General features: G+C 40.2%; 1 protein-coding gene across 8 annotated transcripts in view; it reads left to right on the top strand.

Moving 5' to 3' along the window:
- The window catches only part of PALM2AKAP2 (PALM2 and AKAP2 fusion), a 313,924-nt gene that overhangs the window by 110,539 nt on the left and 178,049 nt on the right, over nt 1-25,336 (top strand). For all 8 annotated transcript variants that reach the window (XM_060762475.2, XM_067464361.1, XM_060762476.2 and 5 more), the window contains exons 4-5: nt 18,633-18,747; nt 21,871-21,892. In XM_060762475.2, coding sequence (XP_060618458.2) covers nt 18,633-18,747; nt 21,871-21,892 — 137 coding nt within the window. The remainder of the gene's footprint in view (nt 1-18,632; nt 18,748-21,870; nt 21,893-25,336) is intronic.

The raw sequence follows: 25,336 nt of genomic DNA, 5'->3' as shown, positions 1-25,336 counted from the left end.
GCCAAAGTCAAGGAGCGAACAAACTAAAAAAGATACAGGTATCACCAAAGTTTAGATGGCACAAGAAGCCTTTTGATTCTCCACCCAGTCAGAAAGATTAAATGGCTGACTTGGGTGGACATTTACCAGGAAGTTACAGAAAATATTTTGAATGAAGAATTTGCTAATTTGGAAAAAAAAAAAAGGGGGGGGGTCTTTTGAGAAAGGATTTTCTGGAGAAACTTTCCTTAACAACTCAGTGATTTGTCATATGGGGCAAACACATAGAGAAGCAGCAGTTCCTGAAAGTGAGTGATCCATTACTTCCTAGAATGGGAACATGGCAATCCCTGGTGACTGTACTTGTAACTATGCCATACGAATCAGCTGGGATTGTTTTTTTATCACAGATAAATGAAACCCTAAAAATCATTCACTCTGGAAAAATGCTGAGAACACCCTTCGGCACGTTAAAAAGAGTGTTAACAAGAGATTTTAAAGCCCTGGAATATAATGTCCTCATGGGACATACAAAGACATTGACATTCTCAAGGAGAGGTTAAAAAATGCAGAGAAATGTCTGTCAAGCCATAAAGCTCACATGGACTGAAGCCAGCTTAAATAAGTAGGTCCTGTTTACATAAAGGGCTTTCTCACAGGACACACCTTCTGAAGTAATGAACTCTTCATTCTGGATAATGTCTGGATTCCCTTGGTAAATGTTAGCATTTACTGGCAAATGTCAGCATTTACTTGTAAATGGTAGAGAGTGAACTAGATTTTAGTTTTTTGAATTGTGAAAACAACTTAGGTGTACCTGTTGTAGACATTGACTAATTGTTTGCATTTGCATGGAAAACAAAGAAATGAGGATCAAAACTGCATTGGCTAAAGGCATTCAATTGTTCTCAAAGTTTACTAATGCTGCTTCCACCACCTCTGTCTTCCTTTGATACCTTTCATGATGTTTCCTGTAACAGGTGGTTTTATTTGTGCTGCTTTTCTAGAAGTGCTCAAAAGGTTCAAATGATAGGCCTCCTATAATTGCAAACTCTTGGTTCATATAATCATAGAGTTGGAAGAGACCTTGTGGGCCATCCAGTCCAACCCCTTGCCAAGAAGCAGGGAAACTGCATTCAGAGCACCCCCAACGGATGGCCATCCAACCTCTGTTTAAACTTTTGTACATTGTACTCACTTTGCAGAAGAGAAGGCTGAGAGGAGATATGATAGCCATGTATAAATATGTGAGGGGAAGTCATAGGGAGGAGCAAGCAGGCTTGTTTTATGCTGCCCTGGAGACTAACCATGTGGAACAATGGCTTCAAACTACAGGAAAGGAGATTCCACCTGAACATGAGGAACTTCCTGACTGTGAGAACTGTTCAGCAGTGGATCTCTCTGCCCCAGAGTGTGGCGGAGGCTTCATTTAAACATTAAAACAAGGAATTAAAACATATTAATATAAACATTAAAATCACATGATCCAAAAGCATGGTCCAGGCCGTTCCAGTATCAAATAACAATTGCCCATAATCCGTGTTCATTTTTTGTCCTGCTTAGTGCTCAAATGCTTGATTCCACGGCCATGTTTTTGCTTTTTTCTTGAAGGCCAAGAGGAAGGGCACTGAACTATTTTTATTGGGAAGGGCGTTCCCTCGACGAGTGGCCACCATTAAGAAGGCCCTGTCTCTCGTCCCCACCAGTTGCGCCTGCAAAGGTGATGGGACCGAGAGCAGGGCCTCCCCGGATCATCTTAGCCTCCTGTGGCCATATTTTTAAGAAGAATGTATACATATATATCGGAGTACACATTGACATTATGGGATGTGGCACATCTTTTTAAGAGGAATTTTTCGAAAATCCCTAGTGATACACCATGGGATTATCTGTTCAAGTGGAAAATTGTAAAGATGCCACTCGATGTCCCCATGCTATTGGACTTACTTGGGTTTGTTGGGAACCAAGATGTCTTTATATCTTGTTGTGAGCTTCATTGTTAGGGTGTTGACCAAAGGAACCATAAAGATTCTTAATGGCAAGGGTAATATTTTTTATTATTGGTGGCATGTAATCCAGTCCTCAGCAGTGACACACTTCAGAATAGAGGTGGGGCAGTAAACAGAGCTTCCTGTTGGAATGAAGAATTTCCAGGAAATTCTCAAAGAGAGGGAGTTCTGCTCCGCTCAAACTACATTGCTGGGAAGGTCCTGGGTTAAGTGCCACCCCACCCTAAATATCACCACAATGAATAAGATGGAGAAATTCAGGGACATGCGGATCCAGTCCAGTACATTTTAACCTTCTAGAGAGGAAACACTGTGTTTTGCATCTCCTTCTTCCAGTTCTCCTCCCTTAACCTCATTTCCTTCATCTGTATTACCAATAAAACTTTATCAGGAGTAGAGAATTTTTCCAAGAATTCCCCAAAAGGTTGGGGGTAGGGATTCTGAAAACATACGAAAGCAGTCTTACCCATTAGTAGATTTCTGCATCTCCATACCATGAATCAAAATATAACAATGTCCCCACTGCCCACACACATTTTTCAGCTCAGAAAAGGGTTGGTGGATTTGGGAGGCTCATTTGTGATCTGGCTTAATATACAGAGAGAGGAGAAGACAGATTGAATGACAGGAACTGTGTGCTGTTTGAAAGTGTGGGCTGCCACAGTGTCTTGTCTATTTTCTGCTGCTGTGGACTTGTTTAGGCTCAAGTCAAAATTTCTCAAGAGAAAAATTCTGGATCAGTTGAGAGATGGAACAGAGATATCCCTAGAGACGTAAGCGCACGTGCAAACTCTCACACACAAACACTTGTCGTGTGCCTTCAAATCATTCCCAACTGATCCAAGACCAAAGGCAAAACTACAATGGGATTTTCTTGGTATTTTCTTGAGGGTTTGAAATTGCCTTTCTTCAAGAGTAAGAGAGTGGAACTTACTTAGTTTTAAAACTTCTAAAAAAAATTAAAACTGTAAAATTGTTTAATTTGTTAAGTTGCATATGTTTTAGATTATTTAAATTTCGTTGCTCTTCTATGTTGTTTACTACCTTGTATTATTTGTAAGAAACCCTGAGATCTTTTTGATAAAGAGCAGGGTATACACTTCTGAGAATTAGTGTGGGATAGTGGTTTGAGCATTGGACTATGACTCTGGGAACCAGGGTGTGATATACATTGTATAAGGTAAAGGTAAAGGTTTTCCCCTGACATTAAGTCCAGTCATGTCCAACTCTGAGGGTTGGTGCTCATCTCCATTTCTAAGCCGAAGAACCAGCATTGTCCGTAGACACCTCCAAGGTCATGCGACCAGTATGACTGCATGGAGCGCCATTACCTTGCCGCTGGAACAGTACCTATTGATCTACTCACATTTGCATGTTTTTGAACTGCTAGGTTGGCAGAAGCTGGGGCTGACAGCAGGAGCTCACACCACTCCCAGGATTCGAACCTGCCACCTTTCGGTCAAGTTCAGCAGCTCAGTGCTTTAACCTACTGTCCCACCTGGGGCTCCATACACTGGGTGACCTTGCGGAAGTCACACTGTCTCAGTCTCAGAGGATGACAAATCTTGCCAAGAAAATCTAGTAAGTCACCAGAAGGTTGTTGTAAGTCATTTGAAGGCGCACAACAATCAACATTAATTTACTGTGATGGTAGGATTGTGTGCTCCTGTTAGACAATAGAAAAATAATAATAATAATAATAATAATAATAATAATAATAATAATAATATAATAATAATAATAATAATAATAATAATAATAATAATGCATATTCCACCCTATCTCCCCGAGGGGACTCAGAGTGGATTGCAGTATATATACAAACACAAACTCAAGTAAACATTGAATTCCTTGATACAATGAAACAGAAATTCAAAGATAAAGGCAAAGGCTTCCCCTTTCATCTCTGGCTTCTGGAGGCAATGCTCAACTCCGGCTCTGGGGGAGGTCTTCATCTCCATTTCCAGCTGAGGAGCCTGTATTGTCCATAAACACCTCCTGGTCGTGTGGCCAGCATAATTGCTTGGAACGCCTGTTTGCTTTCCCGCCGAGGTGATACCTATTGATCTATTCACATTTGCATATTTTTGAACTGTTTGGTTGCCAGGAGCTGATGCTAGCAGCGGGAGCTCACCTTGACCTACAGATTCAAACTGCCAAGCTTCAGGTCAATAAGTTCGGCTACTCAATGGTTAACCCATTATGGTTGTTATGCTCCTGGTCAGACAGGCTTTTGATAAGATAAAAAGCCAAAGTAGCAGCAGCAGTACTTGGGGGAGGATGACACTGGCAGGGGATCTCTCTGGTTGGATCTACACTGCCATATAATCCAGTTCAAATCAGGTAATCTGGATTTTATACCCCAATGTAGATGGGGCATCAGAGACAATGGCAGTGGTAGCATACTCAACATTTGTTAGTACTGTGTAGAAGGAGTCAAGTTACACCAACCATTTTAAAAATGTATTTTACTACAAAAACCCGATGATGAGACAATAAAAAAATGAAACAACAGACAGAGCCAGAAATGAAAATCCCAAGTCAGAAAGCACACAATGAAGCATTAGACCGTGTAGATCTTGTGGATGATAACAGCAATCTCCTAGATCATATGAATAGGGTTTAAAAGCAAAGTCACCACTGATGGGCGTCTCCCTCAGGAATCTTCTGGGGAAAATGACTAGAGAGGAGAGCAGATGGTGGCAAAAGCATCACTTTCTTTGCTTTGTGCATCTACATTGTGTAGTATGAAGCCACCCGCAGAGAGCAAGGCTTCACTTTTTGCTTTTCAGAAGAGCAAAGCCCGCACTCTCTCACAATCAGCTTTTAAATTAAATCCATTCACTGTGAAAGAAAGCAGCACCAATAATGCAGCTGGGTGCATCCAAAGTCCAGCCGATGAGAGGCCATCTATCAAAAGTGAGCAGTTCATAAAAGAATGAAAAGGAGTGAAACACTTCTTTTTATGAAGTCAATTAATCAAAATTTTAAATTCAGTTTCGCACTTTTTAAGTAATATTTGGGCATTATGTCTACTACAAACAGAAACAAAAAGCATGTAACTTCCTCACTGCTCACTAAAATGTTGCACTTTTCAGTCTAATAATTTTCTATTAAAACGTTGGTCGTGTGATTTAGGGGGTGTGATTTAGGAATGACGCCCTAGCCAGTGAAGAAACCTAATTAGAAATAAGTTTTAAAGAATCAGTCAAATAAACTTTTCATAGGCAGCAGCTTATTTCATCATTTGAAGTGAGCTGGAATTCACAAAAGCTCATGTCCAGTAAAATTTATTAGCCTTAGAGTTTGATCAGTCATAAATGCAGCTGTTATTCCCAACTATAGTTGTCCTTTCACTTTAGTAGGGGTTAAGGGCACAACTCTTCTTTGAAAGTGGAAAAATGTGCATATCTTGGGGGGTGGGAATGGGGCATCACCACCATGGCCCCAGGGATGGCTATCTGCAGAAGTCCAAAGGGAAAGAGGAGAAGGGGGAGCTGGACCCAGTCATAATTTACCAGCACATTCTGGGTCCTTTTCCTCGTCCTGCAGACCGTGAGTGTCTGTTTCGCTCTGGCAAAGAAAGGGGGTAATTAAGGAAACAGAAATATGCAGCAAACAGGAATAGGTGAAAGAACTGTGTTAACAAATAAAAGGTGTTGTTGTTGTTATTTGCACCAGGGGCCTTATCACATGGGGCTTTTGCCCTGTCATGGGGCGTTTTCAACATGGAGCCAGTATGGAGCCTGCCAGAGCCCTTCACATGACATATGGTTACTTCTGTCGGGGCTCAGTGCCAGCTCCATGTTGAAAATGTGCTGGGAGGAAGAATTCAGCACATGTTTGACTGCCTGTGTTCTGATTGAGTAAGCCAGGGACAGCATGGAAGGAAGCCAGGCAGCAACGGATTCCCCCATGTGATGGGAAAAGGAGCAATGTGGGGCATGGAGCGTGAGGACCCATAGATTTCACCAAGCACTTTACACAACTGAGATTGAATACTGTTTATTAGACCTGCAGCTATTGCTGTCTTTTATTGATTTTACCAGGAGGTTTTGTGAAGTGAGATATTTATTTTGGCTGTTACTGATATGTTATTGTTTCTGCAATTTTTGTGTTTTGTGTGTTTGCACCTTTGAGTGCTTTGTGAGCTGCCCGAGTCCCTCTGGGAGATGGTGGCAGGGTATAAATAAAGTTGTTGTTTTTTTTTAATTTTCTCTGCTGCATAACAAATTCACCACATTGCCCTACCAATTCCCGTGCTGTCATCTAGCTTCGGGACCTCAATGTGTTGAGGTCCTGGATATGTCTTTTTTCTTCTTCTCTTTGTATGCCACATGTTTCTGTTCCACTTGGTGCCTCCCTTCATTGTTCAGATGAAATAAACACTTGCAACACACAGGTGGAGAGGAAAAGGAGCCAGATCTGCAGGGGCAGCTCCTCCACTTCCTGAATGCCACAAGTGTATTTCACCAAGTCAAAAAAAGGGCAGTGTCAGGAAGCACAGAAATTTGTGGCTAGTAGAATGAAAAGGAATAACCAGCCATCACTATCTGTCGCACTCAGGCAAAGGAAAGAGGTACCGGGCAAAACATGTGGCGCATCTACGTCCGAAACAGCCCCCTTCTACCCACCCACCTCTTGAGGATGGAGCTGCCATTTGCATGTTCACACATCTGCCCCATCTTCAGGTTTTGGGTTTTTTTTCTGTGTCAGGAGCAACTTGAGAAACTGCAAGTCACTTCTGGTGTGAGAGAATTGACCATCTGCAAGAACGGTGCCCAGGGGGTGCCCGAATGTTTTCTCATCTTGTGGGAGGCTTCTCATGTCAGGATTTGGGTGCAATGTGGGCAATGATCCTTCACTTCCCCTCCACCTCCTGAGGGGTGTGAATACTCATACAGGCACCCAGGTCTGTAGCCAGAAAAAAATTTCGGGAGGGGTTGAAATTTTCAGGGGGGGTGAAATTTTTGTGGGGGGCGGGTTGAAACCTGCCTCCTAGCTCACGCTGAAGCAAAGAGCAGAGCAGGGGACAGAGCAGCCTTCAATAGCCTGCCACTCTGCCCTTGTCAACCACCTCCACCAAGTCTGGCCTCCTTAATGAGAGCATTTAGCACCCCCCCCCCAACTTGGTTGCTTCGCTACATCGGCTATTGCTGCAAGTAATGACAGTGTGAATAAATTGTCAATATTTGCCTGAGATAGTGCTTGCAGTTTTGGAGGGACTCTTAATTTTTTGCATCTCATAGACTTAGCATGGAAATTTGGTTAACCAGTTAAAATTCATGAGTAAACCAGGTTTTTTAAAAAATCTGAAACATTTCGGGGGGGGGGTTGAACCCCTAAACCCCCACCCCACCCCCCTTGCTACAGGCCTGCAGGCACCTATGTCAGGAGACACAAACTCATGAATCAAACTCACAAATGTGAAATCCATGGAAGCGGAGAGACAACTGTACAGTCACTCCATTGCATTACTGAGAGTTTGGTAAATCAACGCTGAGGCATTCTATCCACTCAAGATTAACTATTTGATTTGGGGCTTTAAGGTTTTGATTTGAAGGTTTTAAGGCAAGATACTAACACATTACCTTTGAGTACAGGTTTTTTTAAAGAAAGAAAAATGGGTCTTCTTTCATTTAAATGTTGTTAATGAAAAATTAAGAGAAATTAATAGGTATGCCTACATCACAAATGCAAATCTGATAGGATAACAGTTGCTTTTGGTTCAAAATTCTTGAAATTGCTGTTCTGCAAAAGAAGCTAACAAACTTTGCTACTCTCAGCACATACTACAATTACCAAGGTTATTTGGAGGACACTGTCCTCCAAAATTGTATAAACTGATGTAAAGTTGTGCAATCAGGTTCTATAATGGATTAATTTGTAATATTAAAACAAAGATCAGAGGTCACATAGATTCACAATGGAATGGTCTTTTTTATAGTCAAGGAGATGATTTTGTATGCTTTTTAAAATTTATTTTCAAAAATGTGAAATACTGTGCAAGCAGCCATCCAATTTCTACTTTAGCAGCAGGTCATCCTGGTTCACAGAAAATCAGTCATCTTGCACTAAAGATCCTGCTTTTATCCAGAAGCAAAGTTTTGCATTTTGTGCTCTTTCCAGGTCAAAGGCCATTCAGCTTTTGCTAGTATTTCTTTGACAAGTGCTGGCAAGTGCCGCTGACCTCTTTCTCCGCGTCTCCTCTGTTCTTGCTCTAAGACAGTCCCAATGCGGACAAAGAATGTGAACAAAGGAAAGAAATAAGAGTGGATCTGACTTAAAGATACCTTGGTGGTCGTTCTGTTTAATACTGAAATTGCCTTTAAAAACATTATCTCCCTGAGGTGTTATTGTTATTGTTTTAAGAAAAATTCAATTTGGAGGGTCTAATTGTGCATGAACCAAACTTCCCTCTCCCATGCCTTATGGGTCACACTGAATGATCAGCCTTCAAATGATACTAAAAGATCCTAGATCAGTGGTTCTCAACATCTCTAATGCCACGACCCCTTAATACAGTTACTCATGTTGTGGTGACCCCCAACCATAAAATTATTTTTGTTGCTACTTAATAACTGTAATTTTGCTAATGTTATGAATGTAAATATTTGTTATGCAGAATGTATTTTCATTCACTGAATGAAATTTAGCACAAATACCCAATACACCCAAATTTGAATACTGGTGGGGTTGGGGAGGGGGATTGATTTTGTCATTTGGGAGTTGTAGTTGCTGGGATTTATAGTTCACCTACAATCACAGATCATTCTGAGCTCCACCAACAATGGAATTGAACTTGGTACACAGAACTCCCATGACCAACAGAAAATACCAGAAGGGTTTGGTGGGCATTGATCTTGAGTTTTGGAGTGTTAGTTCACCTACATCCAGAGAGCATTGTGGACTCAAACAATGATGGATCTGGACCAAACTTGGCACAAATACTCAATATGCCCAAATGTGAACACTGTTGGAGTTTGGAGAAAATAGACATTGGCATTTGGGAGTTATAGTTGCTGGGATTTATAGTTCACCTACAATCAAAGAGCATTCTGAACCCCACCAACGATAGAATTGTGCCAAACTTCCCACACAGAACCTCCATGACCAACAGAAATTACTGTGTCTTCTGATGGTCTTTGGTGACCGCTCTGACATCTCCTCATTCCCCCCCCCCCCGGGTCCCAACCCCCAGGTTGAGAAACGCTGTCCTAGATCATTTCCCTACCTTAAAATAAAAATGACAGATGTAGAAGGAATGCAAGAAGCTTTTTTTCTGATAGCTCTATTTGACCAGAGTTGTCGTCTTCACATCCAACTGTTTTCCTGTCTTCAGAACACAAAACCTGGAGATGAATTTATATAGATTTTGATACGGAGATCCCATATATGCCTTCAATTTTTCCATTTAGGAAGGAACACCAGGGAATTGGTCCCAACTTTCTCAGCTCCATTAGTAACGATGTCCTGAGTTGTTCTAAAATCAATGCCAATATGTGTACTAACTGTGTGCGTCATCTCCAGGAGTTGTGGTGGTGGAAGATTTATATTATAACAACAATAACAACAATACTTTATTTATATACCATCCTATCTCCCCAAAGGGACTCTGGGCAGTGATGTGCTTACCTTCCAAACATACACTTTTTTTATCCTGAGCCTGGATTTGATGTTGTGTAATGAGTGAAACAGTCATAAGACTTTCTACATTGGTGTATCTTGGTAACAAAATACTCAGAGTAATGAAAATGGAACATGATTCATTGTGACAGCAGTCAAAATATTTCCTGACCGTGGCCTACTGAAGGCTTTGTATTCTAATATCAAACTGTTTATAGGTACCTCCTTAACAGTGCTGATGAGGGGGCCGACCCCATGGCTGTATATAAAAGCAAGCTTCATTATTGCAAGTAGTATATTGTATCGCAGATACAAAATTCCTTTTCTGGAAAGGCTGCCTTCTGTTATTTCTGGCCTATAGCAAAGCATATGATGCAAATTGCTTAAAATTATTTCTACTTCCTGTTGCTCTTTGTTCTATTTATAGTGCATAGTGTGCAAAGAACATGATGCTTAATATTAAAAAAAAACCACTAGTACTTGCCCCAGACAATAGAATTATTTTGTGCAGTATCAGGTATGTACAGCAGATGTAATTTAACAAAGGAGGGAAGCATGCACTCTTTAAAAAAAAAAGCTAGCTTTAACCTTCCACCACTATATGCTTTCATTTCTTGTTCATGGGCAAAGAAGAAAAGGAAGAAGGGGAATGTTTTCAATACTGGAGTTAATGCAGAAAAGTTGTAATTCTTCATGGCAAACAGCACTTAGGACTGATAGTAGTTCCTGCCCGCCCTCCTGCATTCAAACAATAGATAGAATGACTGATGAATTAGCTGCAAACTCTGCTTAAGCTTCTATTACTTGGCATCAATGAGAGAAGCAATGAGGAATGTATATTAATTACATTAGTCACATATGAACATCATCCACAGTCCTAAGGCTTTGACTTTCAACTGTGGCCCTATGTGCTAAATAGGTCTTCTCATTTGTTCCCATAATGGCATCAAAAAGAAAGATAAGCTGACACATTTTAAATATTTCATCAAATTCATAAGACAAGAAGACAGTATTCCCAGTCTTGGGGTTTTTCTAATGCATGTTGTTCTAATCGTGTGGTGCAAGGTAGCACAATGCTACTATTTCGATTATCACTGGTTTAGATATTATCGCTGTTAATGATTGTCACCATCTTCTGGTAATGGTGGTGGTGGTTATTCATTGCAAACCTGTGAATGAGAGAGGCCCAAGGCACTCTGTTATCAACACACCTGCTCAAGTCTTGCAAATTCAGTGTTGTGGCTTCCTTGTATCCATGTGTATCCCTTGTCTTCCACATTTCCTATTTCATCTCATTTTATCAAGCAAGTTTGTCTTTTCCAGTGCAGCCTATCAGTCTACACAGATTAAATAGTGCAGTTTCCACATAATGGAGCCATCACATGGATATACACAGATCATATAGTGCAACGTAGATCTAGCCTAGTAAAAGTAAAGGTTTCCCCTTGACATTAAGTCTAGTCATGTCCGACTCTGGGAGGTGGAGCTCATCTCCATTTCTAAGCCGAAGAGCCGGCATTGTCCATAGACGCCTCCTAGGTCATGTGGTCGGCATTACGACATTACCTTCCCGTCAGAACAGTACCTAATGATCTACTCATATTTGCATGTTTTTAAACTTCTAGGTTGGCAGAAGCTGTGCTAACAATGGGAGCTCACCCCATCCAACAGATTCAAACTGCCGACCTTCCAGTCAGCTAATTCTATAGCTTAGCAGTTTAACCTGCTGCGCCACCACAGCCCCTACATCCAGCCTAGTGGACCTAAGTCCAACATTGTGCTTGAAGCCATATAATAGATGGTCAATTAACAAGAATTCAAGCAATCAAAACCCTCAAGTAACCAGCAAAAAAATTCAAAATAATTAATACATTTTAAAAAGCTATTTTATAATACAGTAAAACAGTACAAATGTATTTATTTATTTGCTGTATTTCAATTGTATTATGTAGTCAGTATTGAATCAATAGAGTTTATGATATAGTGTGTTGTATAACATTCATTAGGCATATTTTTGAGGTAGGTAAGGAAAAGTATAATTATATTTTTGTTGTTCTTGTTGTTGTTATTACCTCAAGAAACCAGAAATTACATTTATCTGGCACCTACCAGTCCCCATGAGTGTCGATTCACATAAGGACTTTTTTGGCTCCCATGACCCATTAAACATTTGCAACCATGAACAAATATGCTGTATGAAAATTACCTCAAATTGGTAAATTGCCACCCTTAAAGTGTTGCATAGATAAAATACTTTTGGAGTTTTATATGGATACATTGCCACCCCAGATGTGTTGTACAGTGTAGTACAGCTATGCCCTCAAAGGGACTATTATGCAGTGAAAAAAAGCCCCCCACAAAGGGGCGTTTTTTCAATGTGTATTAGTGCTACGACATAATAGTTGCATAGTGAAATATGGTAGTTAAAACACAATCCCAATCACATACATACAGCCAACCTCCCCAAATTTGGGGCAAAAATAATGCCACAATTCTCGCAATAGAAATCAGGATTCATTTTCTGCATACTCCAAGTGCACATATTACCACCTGTCCCTGTTGGATGCTGGCCCTTCTTTCCTGTTTGGTAAATTAATAAACACTAAATATATAATGAAAATATCATTGCAGATTTGATAAATGTGAATTTAATATGGTGTGTGGGAATGAATGGAAGAATGGAAGGATGTATGGATGGAGTTAATAATTTTGGAAACACCAGTAAAAGACCAAGGCCTGCAATGACTAACTACCTGCTTGCTGGACTGTAATTAAAAGTTGCTAATAAGAACTGAAAAGTAAACTCTGATAAGAACTGCGACAATGATAACAAAAATGTTGACAATGTTAAGAAGAAAGTTAGCATAAGAGCAACACCAATCAAGAAGAATCACCATCTGGCCAGGAAACTGAGATGGATCCAGGATGGAAGGCGTCTATCATTAATTTACAACTTTGGGACTACATCAGCAGAATATTTCTATAAAAGACTCAATCTAATAATTATCAAAGTGTGACAGACAGAGAAGCTGTTCACCCACTATGCTCTGCTCCATGGGAAGGAGACAGATAGTGGAAAATGTCAAATAGGCTATAGGGAAGCATGATTCCGGTCACTTTGGGGCTTCTTACTCAAAGGAAGAGAAAGAAGTGCAGTTCTGGAGTCTTAGATTTTGTGCAGGGGGTCAGGTTCTGCTTTATGGAAAACAGGGATCTGGTCCTTGGCATTGTTCTTAGGGAAAGAAGTTTTGGCATTTCAGCATTTTGAAGTTTTGGTGTTATGGAAGTTTTGGAACTGTGCGCTGGCAGGCTAAAGAAAAACAGGGCCTGGCCTAACAGGTGCTTCTCTAAGGAGGGAGAAAAGGATATGGTAATATTTGGGTGCATGGGGATGAATGCATGTACATATGTGTGAATGTTGAGTGAAAATGCAATTCCCCTTTGTTTGTTTGTTAATCAATGTAATTGTGAATCCAATGTAGTTGCATAGAATCTGTATGTCTATATGCCCAATGTCATTCTTTCTGTAACCTGATAAACCCTCTCACACTGGAAATTGTAATTAAAAGAACCTATGCTTTAAAGTTATTGAAAAGTTATTCATGACATATCTGATTCACTAACAATATGCTTGTAATGTATAGGTATTCTGAATATCTGGATTCTATGGTTTCATTCCTGGTTCAATCAGGTCCATCTGTTATCAGAGCATACAATACATATGCATGCATTCAGGAAGGTGGCATTTTATTCGGCTTATACAACCTTGCAGATTCAAGATGTGTCCCATTTACTAAATATAATTCAACCAATTCCATTAAGAAAGGGGGAAATAAAGAGGAATTCCCAACTTGGTTGTGTTCTCTCTCAGACAACTAGAAAAGTAGATAATGAAGCAATCCTGGCTTTGAAGACAACAGAAGAAGTCTTAAGCTAGAACAGCTAAGCTGAATGAAATGGAAAAGCAAAAGCATAGCTGCCTGTCTTCCCAAGGCTTAATGAGCCTTGGGAAGACAGAATCCATCTAAGAGGATTTATGTGAATTCTAAACCAAAGCATATTCTGAAAAAGGCTACATTGCAGCCAAATACTGCTTGATGTATAAAGTCTTTCTATGTGTCTTCTACCAAGGCCATAGAGCTAGATTCATAGTTCCTAGAATAATTAAATTACATGCCTGTGATATGGAGACCTCACAAGATCGTGTTCAGTGTGAAAACCATAACTTTTAACCCCATCGACAATATAAATACGCCTAATACTTCAGTGGGCCTTAGTATCCACTAGGGTTTGATTCCAGGGTCCCTCGTAAAGACTTAAATCTGTAAATACTCAAGTTCCATTGTATACAATGGCATAGTAAAATGCCCCATGTATAAAATGACAAAATCAAGGTTTTCTTTTGGGATTTACAAAATTATTTTCAAGCTGTAGGTTGTTGTGTCCATGGATACAGAATCCAGGAATATGGAGAGCTGACTGTAGAGTTTCTGTGACAGTAGTTATCCTACAGCATGTTTTTCGTCCACCTTTCTTTATAAAACTGTAGTATTTTAGTTGATAAACAAAGGAGGGGAGTTTAAATGCCATACATGGTCTACATGTAATCCTTTCGTATACACACTTTTTGTGGTATCTGCTAGCTCTATCAGATTCTAATCTCTGCCCAGTTTGTTATCACAACTGAAATGATTGTGATTTCAGTCATTCCATATCTTCTCTAGATCCTAAAAAATTAAAGATACTATTTTTTTACATGAGAAAACATCCCCACAGGAGGATGTTCAAGAAACTCAGGAGGTGGAAGATTCTTCCACATTGTTTGACACGGTCTTAAAGTGTTGGATAATGCTCTACTACCATCCCATATCACGGAGAGCTACTGAAATGGAGGCAGTGAACACAAGGGTGGTGGTCATCAAATTCTGTTAGATGATATTGGCATACCTGCCATCCCCAGATGTGTTCCAAGATGGTCGGGCCCAAAAAATTGCTCACTTCTGCTCAACATAGAGAAGTTAACTACTTCCTAATCTTGACAAGAGATCCCATCATAACGCCTCCTTGCCTTCAATATCCAAACACAATCTTATTTTATCCAGAAGTTAGATGAGAGAAACAAAAAAGTGGGTGAATGGAAGGTGCAGTGAGTGCCTTGTGTCCTGCATTGTTTTGAGCTTTGGATTTGTGATCACAGAAATTCCCTTGCAGACACCTACTGACATTTTTTGGATGATATTTATTTCAGTTTAGTTTTGAAACTTCATTTTCCTTCACAACTAAGCACAGTTGACCTGAAGGAACCTATGACAGAAGAAAGATAAGGGGATGCAATCCTACACCTTGTGCGCTCAATAATTCTTGATACTATCTGAATAGATTCTCCAAAAAAAGAGAGCGAAAGAAGATGTTTCCAAAGACTATTGGTCCTATGGCCTGACTCTATGGCCATACTATCTAGCAATACTCCATTAGTGTCCCTCTTGGTTTTTTAGTTTCTGTGTGAAATAGCTCAGTGAAATCATTTGATAATTGAGTTGAGAGTCATCTTACTTCTCATTCTGATCTGACCCTGCACCTAGAGTTGGTAATAGGTAGGCTGAAGGCAAATAGATGTAATCATAACAAGTAGCAGAGGCTGTGAAGAGTTGGTTTGTTGAGACAAATGGTATTTGCTGTGTTCTGGATGAAGCCACACAGTTCTACTATCTACCTGTGTCAGCTTTTGTACAGAAGTTTATAGACTCACCTTTGTAGAGATAATCTGGTCATAGTAATCCAACAATCATCCAAAATTGGCTACTGCCATGCGTTCTTTTTGGGGTTACTTTTGAAGATTGCCTGAAATGTTCAGTTAATTCATTCTTTCCCTGTCAGACTCTATGATTTCTAGGGGAGCCCTCCTGTTGGTCCCATCACTTTTGAGAACACAGGTGAAGACCTTCTCAATTGATGCTGTCAGACTTTTAAACATCATTCTTAGGGAAGCTAGGATGGTTCCCTCCTTGTTCGTTGACCAGGAAGTGAAATAAATTCTGTTCTAACAGGTTTCTCTCAGTGCATTGACTGCAAGTGATTTTAAAATACTGTCTCTTCTTATGGTATTATGTTCAGCTTATGTGTACCATATGTCTTTAGTTGGATTTGTTTTAAAAGTTTTAATTCTATTATTTTCTAATGAATTGTATTTTAAAAATAATATTATATATCTTTCTTCCTTTTTATAAATATGTTTAGCCATACTGATTTTGGCTTTTCAAAGCCACTTTGAATATAATGTGACAGAATATAATATGGGACGAGATATCGAGACAGCAGCAGCTGGTTGGTTCCATGCCAGTGGGCAAGTAAATCTGCTCTTAGTTTTTGTCTGAGCTTCAGAAAAACTCTGCAGGTTGTCGAAGTCAATCTCAAATCAGGTTCAACAGTTTGCATAGCTCTGCAAAGGTTGGAGAAAATCCACAGCCTCACCGACAAGCGGGACTGCAAATGTTTGCCTTCACTGACAAGCTACAAGGGAACCATGATTATCAGAGAACCATCAGCAGCCAAGAAATTGTGCTGCCTTCAGGTTCATTTCTGAGAAAAATACTCAGTTTGAGTACTTACATGTTAATGATCCACACAGTACTGGAGTAGAACACCTCCAATCATTCTTGTTTCCCATCACCCTACCCTTGAGGTCATGAGAACCGATATTTCTCTGGTTGGCTTCACTATCTGAAGTGATGTGTGTGGTGGTCAGTTATGGTATCCTATGGTTGAAATTTTCCATTGCAATTAGGTTACACCATTCTCTTATACTGCGAATCATTTGGCTAAGGGATGGCATACAATGGTTCAAAGCAAACAATATTGTTTAAGCTTCTGCTAGACAATTCCTATTATTCCATTGCTCCTTGTTTCTTGCATAGGTGCTCTGCCTGTGAGTCAGTCTGAATTCAATTTAAGGCTACATGGCTTAATATTTATTTTGTGTGAAATTTAGACTTGTGGTGCATTTAAGACAAGAACAAGGAAATCACTTTCTTGACAGGTGTCCAGGGACTGTTACAGACAGTTCAGGAGGAAGGAAGGCTCTGTACAGTACAATGTTTATGAAGGCTTTATTCCAAATGGAAAAAAGGGTAGAAAGGCCAACTGTCATTTAGGTTGTTTACTGTAGTACACGGCAGGATTACACTCATTTTACAAGTTAATTTTTATGTTCCATGACATGAAGCATAAAAGGAAATTGTCATTGATTATATTTTTTCCAGAAGTTAGCAAAATGTTATTAAAGGACAAATTAAAACATTTGTCATGACTTGGGTAGATATTAAAATGGCCAAAGTGACCATTGACTGAGCAGCTTTTCTATGTCTCTTGCTTCTTGTTTCAGCAGGGCTGGGAAACAACAGTCAGTGGTCCTCTGCTATAGGGTGATGGGGCCAGAGTTTTTCCCTGATGTCTCTTGAGGAGGACTGGGCAGCAGTCCTAACTAGGACCTCATCACACTGGGCTCCAGCTCCCTCCTTGGATGCTTACAGGACAGAGCCTGACCAAGCCCATCACATGATGCAGGGATACTTCCGGCGAGGCTTCATCCTGAAAGCATCCTTGGATGGATCCTTAGGGGGATGAGAGACTTTCTGTGTTCTCATTGCATGGGGCCAGCACGGGGAAAACTGAGCAGCGACGCTTCCCCAGTGGGATGGAAAAGGGGGAGATGCGAGTGATGTGAGCAGCAGATTTCCCCACTGCCCACTGGATTTGCCCCGCTGTCCCCTTTGATGTCCCCGCTATTTCCTCGCTTGATGACCTCAATGTGATGAGATCCCTAGTAACTGCCTAGAATGGGGAAATCCTACAGGGACTGCCTGTATTATGACAGCAACAGAGAGAGAGAGAGAGAGAGAGAGAGAGAAGTCAGATATGACTGCATTGATGTCTATTCTAAGACTTATGCCGTGTTGATGATGGTGGGAAAAGAAGACAGACTTACTTGTTTGTTATTGTGCTTTTTCATGGTACTCCAAAAAAGTGAGCATCCTCACTTACTACAGTACGATCTGCATATCTGTGGAGAATACATTCAAGCACTTTGTGTGGATCTGCAGACCATGAATAGTAGTGATCCTTACTGAACAGACGACATCCAGTGGAAGCATATCATAGAGTCCTGCTGGAGGGGTTAGGAAATGTCTAGAGAGGACACCTTTCTAGGGATTGCTAGGCTTTCCAGCAGAAACAAATCATCAAAATGCCTGGGGGACCTAGAAAATGCCTAGAAAGTACATATTTTGTCAGACATTGATATGTTAAACTGTAGTACCGGTTCTACAGATCCAGGGGTCATACTGTAGTAGCATATATCTCTTTATACAGTTTTGCATCCATATGGAATCTCCAAAAACAGTGGGGAATAAGAAAAGCTGCATGATATGATTGACAATTTGGGCAATCCAAGTTCAGATTTCACGTCACGATCAGCAATTACAGCGAATTGTCATTTTGATCTATTTGACACCTTTGCTAACTGTAGGCTTTGGAGATCTATATGGGAATGGCTTAATTTTTAGAGGAATGCTGTTCCAAAAAAATAATTGACTAAAGGGAATTTTTGGTGGCCCCTCCCCCTAGACGCGCAATGGTTCTCAACCTGTGGATCCACAAGTGTTTTGGCTTTCAACTCCCAGAAATCCTAACAGCTGGTAAACTGGCTGGGATTTCTGGGAGTTGTAGGCCAAAACACCTGGGGACCCACAGGTTGAGAACCACTGCCACAGTGTAAGGGAGAGTAACATCCATGAGTAACTTCTGGTCAAACTTGGAGTTTGAGGACAATGCAGACAAGTCTTGAGTCATTGGTATAACTAATGCTTTTCAAAAACCTCCTTGATCTGGATTTTGAGCTGAAGTTTTTAAAACTTAGATGGAGAAAGAAGCTTGGTTTATTGTAACAATGAACACAAATCGATACCATATGAGGAGATGATTCTCCCAGATGTTTAAGGCATTCTTTAATATGTTTTCCAGGTTAGAACAAGAAATAGGAAAGCTAGAAAGCGAAGAATCCCAAATATCGGCCAAAGAGCAAGTCATCTTGGAAAAACTAAAGGAGACAGAGAAATCCTTTGAGGACTTGCAAAAGGTAAGACATAAACAATAAAAAAGCAACTCAGAAATTTACAAAGAATTCAAGAAATGTTGAAGTGAGATGCATCATTGTTCTTGATGGGAACGGTGCTGCTGCTGTTTTACTTTTTTCAAGCTTTTCTTTCCAGCAACTGGCACATAATACAAGTTGGGGTGGAAGAGGTATACGGAAAGGCAAAGTAAGGCTGATGTCCAGATAGTCAATTAAAAACAGGCTGCACTTTTCAATCTGTCAGGTGTCTTTGGCATCAGTCACCTATATAGGCTGCCCAGATGTCTAGAATAGTTGTCCAGAAGCTGACTCAAGAGTAGGGAATGCCTTTTGCTCACTGAAACAGGAGTTGTGCACATTAACAACTCCCTCTTACAAATGTCTGTTAGAGAAGTAAACCTTTTTAAATTGAATAGGACTGACTCCAAACCAAGTGTGGGACTGCAACCTAAAAGATTTCAAGTGGTTTCAGATTAACTAGGTAGAGTAGCTGATTAGAATTCCATGAGCAGTAGGCCAGATTTTATTTAAGTATTATTAAATGCTATTGAACACTACTAAAAATAATGCTACATATTTTAATGGGAACTTGGAGCAAAAATCTAGTTGCTGTATTACTTTTTATTAAAATCCAAATACTCTGAAGGATTAATTATGCACAGATTGGGACAATGTAGAGCTGCAGGCATTTTAGTGATTTTGCAGAATCCCATTCATAGAACACCTAATAATAAAGTTACATTTATGCGATGAAGGCTTTTCATAAGAATTGCCATCATTCAGTAAATTACACAATATAACATTGTAGTCCAGACAGCACTACTAGTACGCTGAACATTTGCAGATAAAGAAAAAACAAATCCCATTCATTTCTTAAGTGCCAGATTACATATCAACTAACTATATGTAATCTGGCACTTAAGAAATGAAGACTGGATCAGTTGCATCCTACCATATTGAATCTTTTGACCCAGACAATTATTTTATGAAGGTCAGCTATGACTTGGCATGAACTCAATTTGTGCCTTAGTCAAGCCATACTCTTTTGTTTCCATATAAGTCGCCCCAAGTCCCTTTTTGGGAGATGGTGGCAGGATATAAATAAAGTTGTTGTTGTTGTTGTTGTTGTTGTTGTTGTTTGAAACGCAACAAGATGAGTCCACAGCTAAAAAGGTCACTCTGCCAGTTGTTGTACTGGATCACATGTCAGACTCTTCCCAGGTGTCTAGGACTGTGTCATGTATCAACGAATAATGTGTGCAGATCCCAGTAAAGTGGCCTTTTGCAACTGATAGATGGTAATTTTGTCAGCGCCGATTGTGTTTAAGTGCCGGCCAAGGTCTTTAGGCATTGCACCCAGTTTGCCGATCACCACTAGGGCCACCTTTCCTGGCTTGTGCCGGAGTCTTTGCAGTTCGATCTTTAAACCCTCAAATCATGTCAGCTTTTCCAGTTGTTTCTCTTCAATCCTGCTGTTGCCTGGGATTGCAACATCAACAATCCATACTTTGTTTTTAATACAATCGTGAGGTCAGGAGTATTGTGTTCCAAAACTATGTCAGTCTGAATTTGGGAGTCCCGAGGTAGTTTGACGTGTTCATTTTCTATAACATTATTATTATTATTATTATTGTTGTTGTTGTTGTTGTTGTTGTTGTTATTGTTATTATTATTATTACTCTCTAATCCAGGGGTTCTCAAACTGTGCTCCGTGGAGTCCTTGGGGCTCCACAGGTGATTGTGAGGGGCTCTGCAGACCATGCTGCTTTCCACCCACTCCTCTTTTCCCCTCTTTGTGAAATGCAGGAAAATTAAAGTTTTGAGCTACTGGAAATAAGAGCAGCAGCAGTGTCCTTTCAGGGCCCCATGTCTGTAAAGGTTTGAGAACCCCTGCTATCTGTTATCAAGTCAGAATGAAACTAGTTTACTGGATGATTTGCACATCCTATAGCCAGTTTGTCTTTCCCAAGGACCATTAAGAGCCCTAGCCACCCCTTGAATTTTGAAATGAAAATGCCCCTTTCTGCATTCTTGGGGATATGTTACATTTACCACTTGTGCCACTTCCATTATTGGCAGAGAGTAGAAGTGTCTTGTTCTCTCACCCAAGAATGGAAAGAGCACAATCAGCAATCTCTTCCTTCTTTGTACCCCACTGTAATAATAATATTATAATAATAACTTTATTTTTATACCCCGCCTCCATCTCCCCGAAGGGACTCGGGGCGGCTTACATGGGCCCAGGACCCAACAATGCAGTTAAAACATAACACTTCAAAATACATAGCAACAATATATAATAAAACGCAATAGAACAACAACATTATAACAAAATATAAAACAATGATCAACCATCAACCAATAGCAGAATTCAATATCTCAGCTGGTTAAAATAAATACTTTTGTAAACTAGTATAGTAAAAAATTGAATGCAAGATATAAGAAGCATGCCCTCCAGTATTTCCCTAATGAAATACAGGATATGGATGGTCAAGCAAAATCAGATTGTATTCATGCTGATAAAGGTTATTCATGGGGCATGGACATGAATGGCCGATAAGACCAGAATGGGAGAGGATGAAGAAGTTTGCTTTTGCCTGAACCAACTGGGAGAGTCTCTCCTCTGCTCTTCTCTTATTCCTCCAGGGTTAATTGGATACAAACTGCTTTTGTACTTTGAACTCAGTTTACTGCAACTAAAATAAGCAAAGAGCAAAGAGTGGCGTAGAGGAACTGGAATATTTAAAAGCAGCAGAAATGTGGAATGATATAAGATTAATCAGGAATGTGTTTGCCAGATTGAGAAAGCTAAAGGAATGAGTCCAACTGAGAGCACTACACTGTTATACCACTATTATTCTACTTTTAGTGCCATGACATCATTCTGTGGAATTCTGAGGTTTGTAGTTTAGTGAGGCCCAAGAGCTTTATGGAACTGCTGCAAATAGTACTGATATTAGTCATACTTTCAGGAGTACTACTAGTAGTATGACTGATACTAGGCTTACCAGTCAAAGTAGCAGGAAATCTTGATATAATGTATGCAAAGCAATTTGAACACTGTGGAATTTGATAGAAGTATGTGTATTGTAAACACCAATTGATTGCATGTTTTTGTCTTTTCAGAGTTTCTCACACCAAGATGGGGGTATGTATTTCTTTATTTAGCCATTAATATGTTTTACTAATACATTAATATGTGTTAGCACAGTGGGTTAAAGCGCTGAGCTACTAAACTTGGTGATTGAAAGGTCGCAGGTTCAAATCCAAGAAGCGGTGTGAGCTCCCACTTTTAGCCCCAGCTTCTGCCAACCTAGCAGTTCAAAACATGCAGGTGTGAGTACATCAATAGGTACCGCTCCGGTGGGAAGATAACAGCACTCCATGCAGTCATGCTGGCCACATGACCTTGGAGGTGTCTATAGACAATGCCAGCTCTTCAGCTTAGAAATTGAGATGAGCACCAATCCCCAGAGTCAGACATGACTGGACTTAATGTCAGGGGAAAACCTTTACATTTATGTGATAATGGTAGTAATATTTGGAGGGGAGGCACAAAAAAAGCAGCTGTCGACAGCTCCATTAGTGGATTTTTGGATTACTCTTTTTCTGGCAAAACAAAATTATCAATTGCCTTTCCTCAAAGCCTTCAGGAGCAACAAGTTATTTTTTCAATAGATGTCAGGGCCACCCTGCACTCTCTGACAGCAAACAATTTTTTAAAAAAAAGAAGCATTAGATTACAGAGGGATAAGAGTTTACTGCAGGATTACTAGGAGATTGGAAATCTTAATTTCAAGACAGAGCCAACATGGTATAATGGTTTGAGTGTTGGACTGTGATTGTGGAGACCAAGTTTTGAATCCCTCTCTTCCATAGAAACCCACTGAATGGTCTTGGGTGAACCACACACTCTCAGCCCCAGAAAACCTGTGATAAGGTTGCTTTAGGGTTTGAATAAATTGGAAATGACTGGATGTTTGACAACACTAACAATTCCCAAGATCACTATACTCTAGGCTTGTACAATTCAGCTGAAAGGCAATATATTTTTGGTATCTGAATTTCATTGGGTACCCAGATCCATTTTCAGGACCCTCCCAAAAAGCAGCTAATTGAAAAAAATCTGTTTTTGGCTAGGCAACTGAAAGATCCAGCCCATTAGTTGGGAATGGAGAACTTATGAGACTCCCCTTTCCATTCTTGGGAGTCTTTCCTTTCTTCCTTTCAAGGGTTTGAGCAACAGGGTTAAGGAAACACCCTTCTTGGGACCCTTTTCTTTCTTCCTTTCAAGGTAGCCTGAGTTTGAGGAATCATTTATTTATTTACTTCAAGCATTTCTATCATGTGCTTCTCAACCCCGGAGGGGGGACTCAGGGTGGCTTACAAATGGCAGGCATTAGATACCGACAATAACACCAATCACATTACAAATTGACAATTAAGTGAACAACAGGATTACAAATATATATTAAATATTAAAAATAAAACATTAAAAATTGAAACTTTTAAACAGTGCCAGGTCCAAATCACAAATCCAAATCAAAGTCCAGAGTTCCAGTCCGATGTCAATTCATGGTTGATTTTCATCGGTCAATTGCTGTTACTGCTCAGTCAGCTGCTCAAATGCTTGGTCCCAGAGCCATGTTTTGACCTTTTTTTTAAAGGAGAGGAGTGAGGGATTTGCCCTAATTTTGCTGGGGAGTGTGTTCCATAGGCATGGGGGAGGGGGTACCACTGAGAAGGCCCTGTCACCCATCCCCACCAACCGCTATTGCGAGGGTGACGGGATCGAGAGCGGGGCCTTCCCTGATGATCATAAACTCTGAGGTGGATCATAGAGGGAGATACGTTCAGAAAAGTAAGCTGGGATGGGATTAGGGAAGCATAACAGAAGGGAGGAAGCCACACCGAGCAGCCACGTAGGCCATTTTGGCCTGAAACAAGACATATTGGCTGAAGGGAGCCGACCAAACCGAATCTGTGCACAAGCCTACTATAATCCCATCACTCATGGTATCAGGACAATAAACTCAATTGAGTCTGCAAAGTGCAGGAAAGTGAAAGCTCCTTCTTCAGTCCTCCCCTCCTCACACACAGAAAATGGTTGTTGTTACTCCATTTATTTGCTACATTTTCAGAGTACTGGGACTCAAGGCACCTTCCAAAAAGAGAAATAAATATATTTTACAAATTGTTGTTGAAATACAGTTAAAGAGTACATGGAGTTACTCTACTAAGAAACAAAAGATTAGCATCAGCAGAACAACGCATCATTAAGAGCCCTTGCAGTCAGTTCCCTGTCAGAACAAAAAACCATGTGCATGGAATTATCATGGGAGGAATGTGAGAGAGGGGGAATATATGCACCTGTTTGGGGGTGGCTACACAGAGGCATGTTGAGTTGTTCCTTCCCAGCTGCTATCATATAAAGCTTGTGGGCTGTCACCCCATGTAATGAAAGGGGGAGATTGTAGATTACTAATATTTAATTTTATCTCTACTAAACAAAGATTTATTCTAATTCTAAAAAAAAATGATCCATTAGTCTCTCAGATATATTTTATTACACATACAAGCTTTTATAACAGGGGTCTTTAAACTTTTAAAACAGAGGCCCAGTTCATGGTCCCTCAAGCTGTTGGGGGTATAAAGGATAAACACAAAACAATCAATGTAAGGGGAAAATATAATATCCAAAGAGCATGCTGTATATAATTTTATCAAAATTCCCAATATACAGCTCAAAACAGTGGCATAAAGCAAAGTGAAAAGGAGCAACCGCCCTCAAACATAACAGTTCTAAGACTGATAGATTTCAATATATATAGGCTTCAGGGATAAATGTTCAATGAAGAAACTTTTCAAAGTAAACAGACAATGAGTCATGAAGACCTATGAAAAGTCCAAAAAGCATCAAAATCCGTTCGGTGATAACAGAGCACCACTCTCAAAAACATCTTCGTAGGCAAAATCCAAATGGCATCGACAGGGGTTTCTTATAAAGCTATCAGGCACTATATATGAGTCCAGAGTCACTGTGCATATCAACTCCTAAAGAAGGGGATTTTTCCCCGGAACAGGGTACAAAAAATACCCAGGCACCCCTGTCAATGCCATTTGGAAAAACACAGCAGAAGAGACTTAAAAAGCCAAACAAAAAAAAAACCCCTAACATTACAACACATGCCCAAAACCACATATATATACGCAAACACACATATATACACACAAAAAAAAACACATATACAGACTGGGCCACAGCAATGCGTGGCAGGGGGCGGCTAGTAAATATATAAAAGTTGATCATAGAGTGATACCGGTGGACATAGGACCCTTCTAGACAGGCCCCGTATCCCAGGATCTGATCCCAGGATTTCTGCTTTAAACTGGATTATATGAGTCTGCACTGCCAGATAAACAGAAAACCTGAGATCACATCCTGGGATAAAGGGCCTGTCTGGAAGGACCCTTGGAAAGTCACAGCAAGAATACATCTCCAGTGCTCTCTTAGGTCTTCCAGAACAATTCTATGGTCAGCTTCCAAAGAAGGAACTCAGAAGTTCACTGCCTTAACCCCAGTAAACATGGA

The sequence above is a fragment of the Anolis sagrei genome, chromosome 2 (genome assembly GCF_037176765.1).
Source record: "Anolis sagrei isolate rAnoSag1 chromosome 2, rAnoSag1.mat, whole genome shotgun sequence".
Lineage (NCBI taxonomy): Eukaryota > Metazoa > Chordata > Lepidosauria > Squamata > Dactyloidae > Anolis > Anolis sagrei.
Note: the sequence above shows the minus strand (reverse complement) of the source record. Positions and strands in the feature narration are given on the sequence as shown.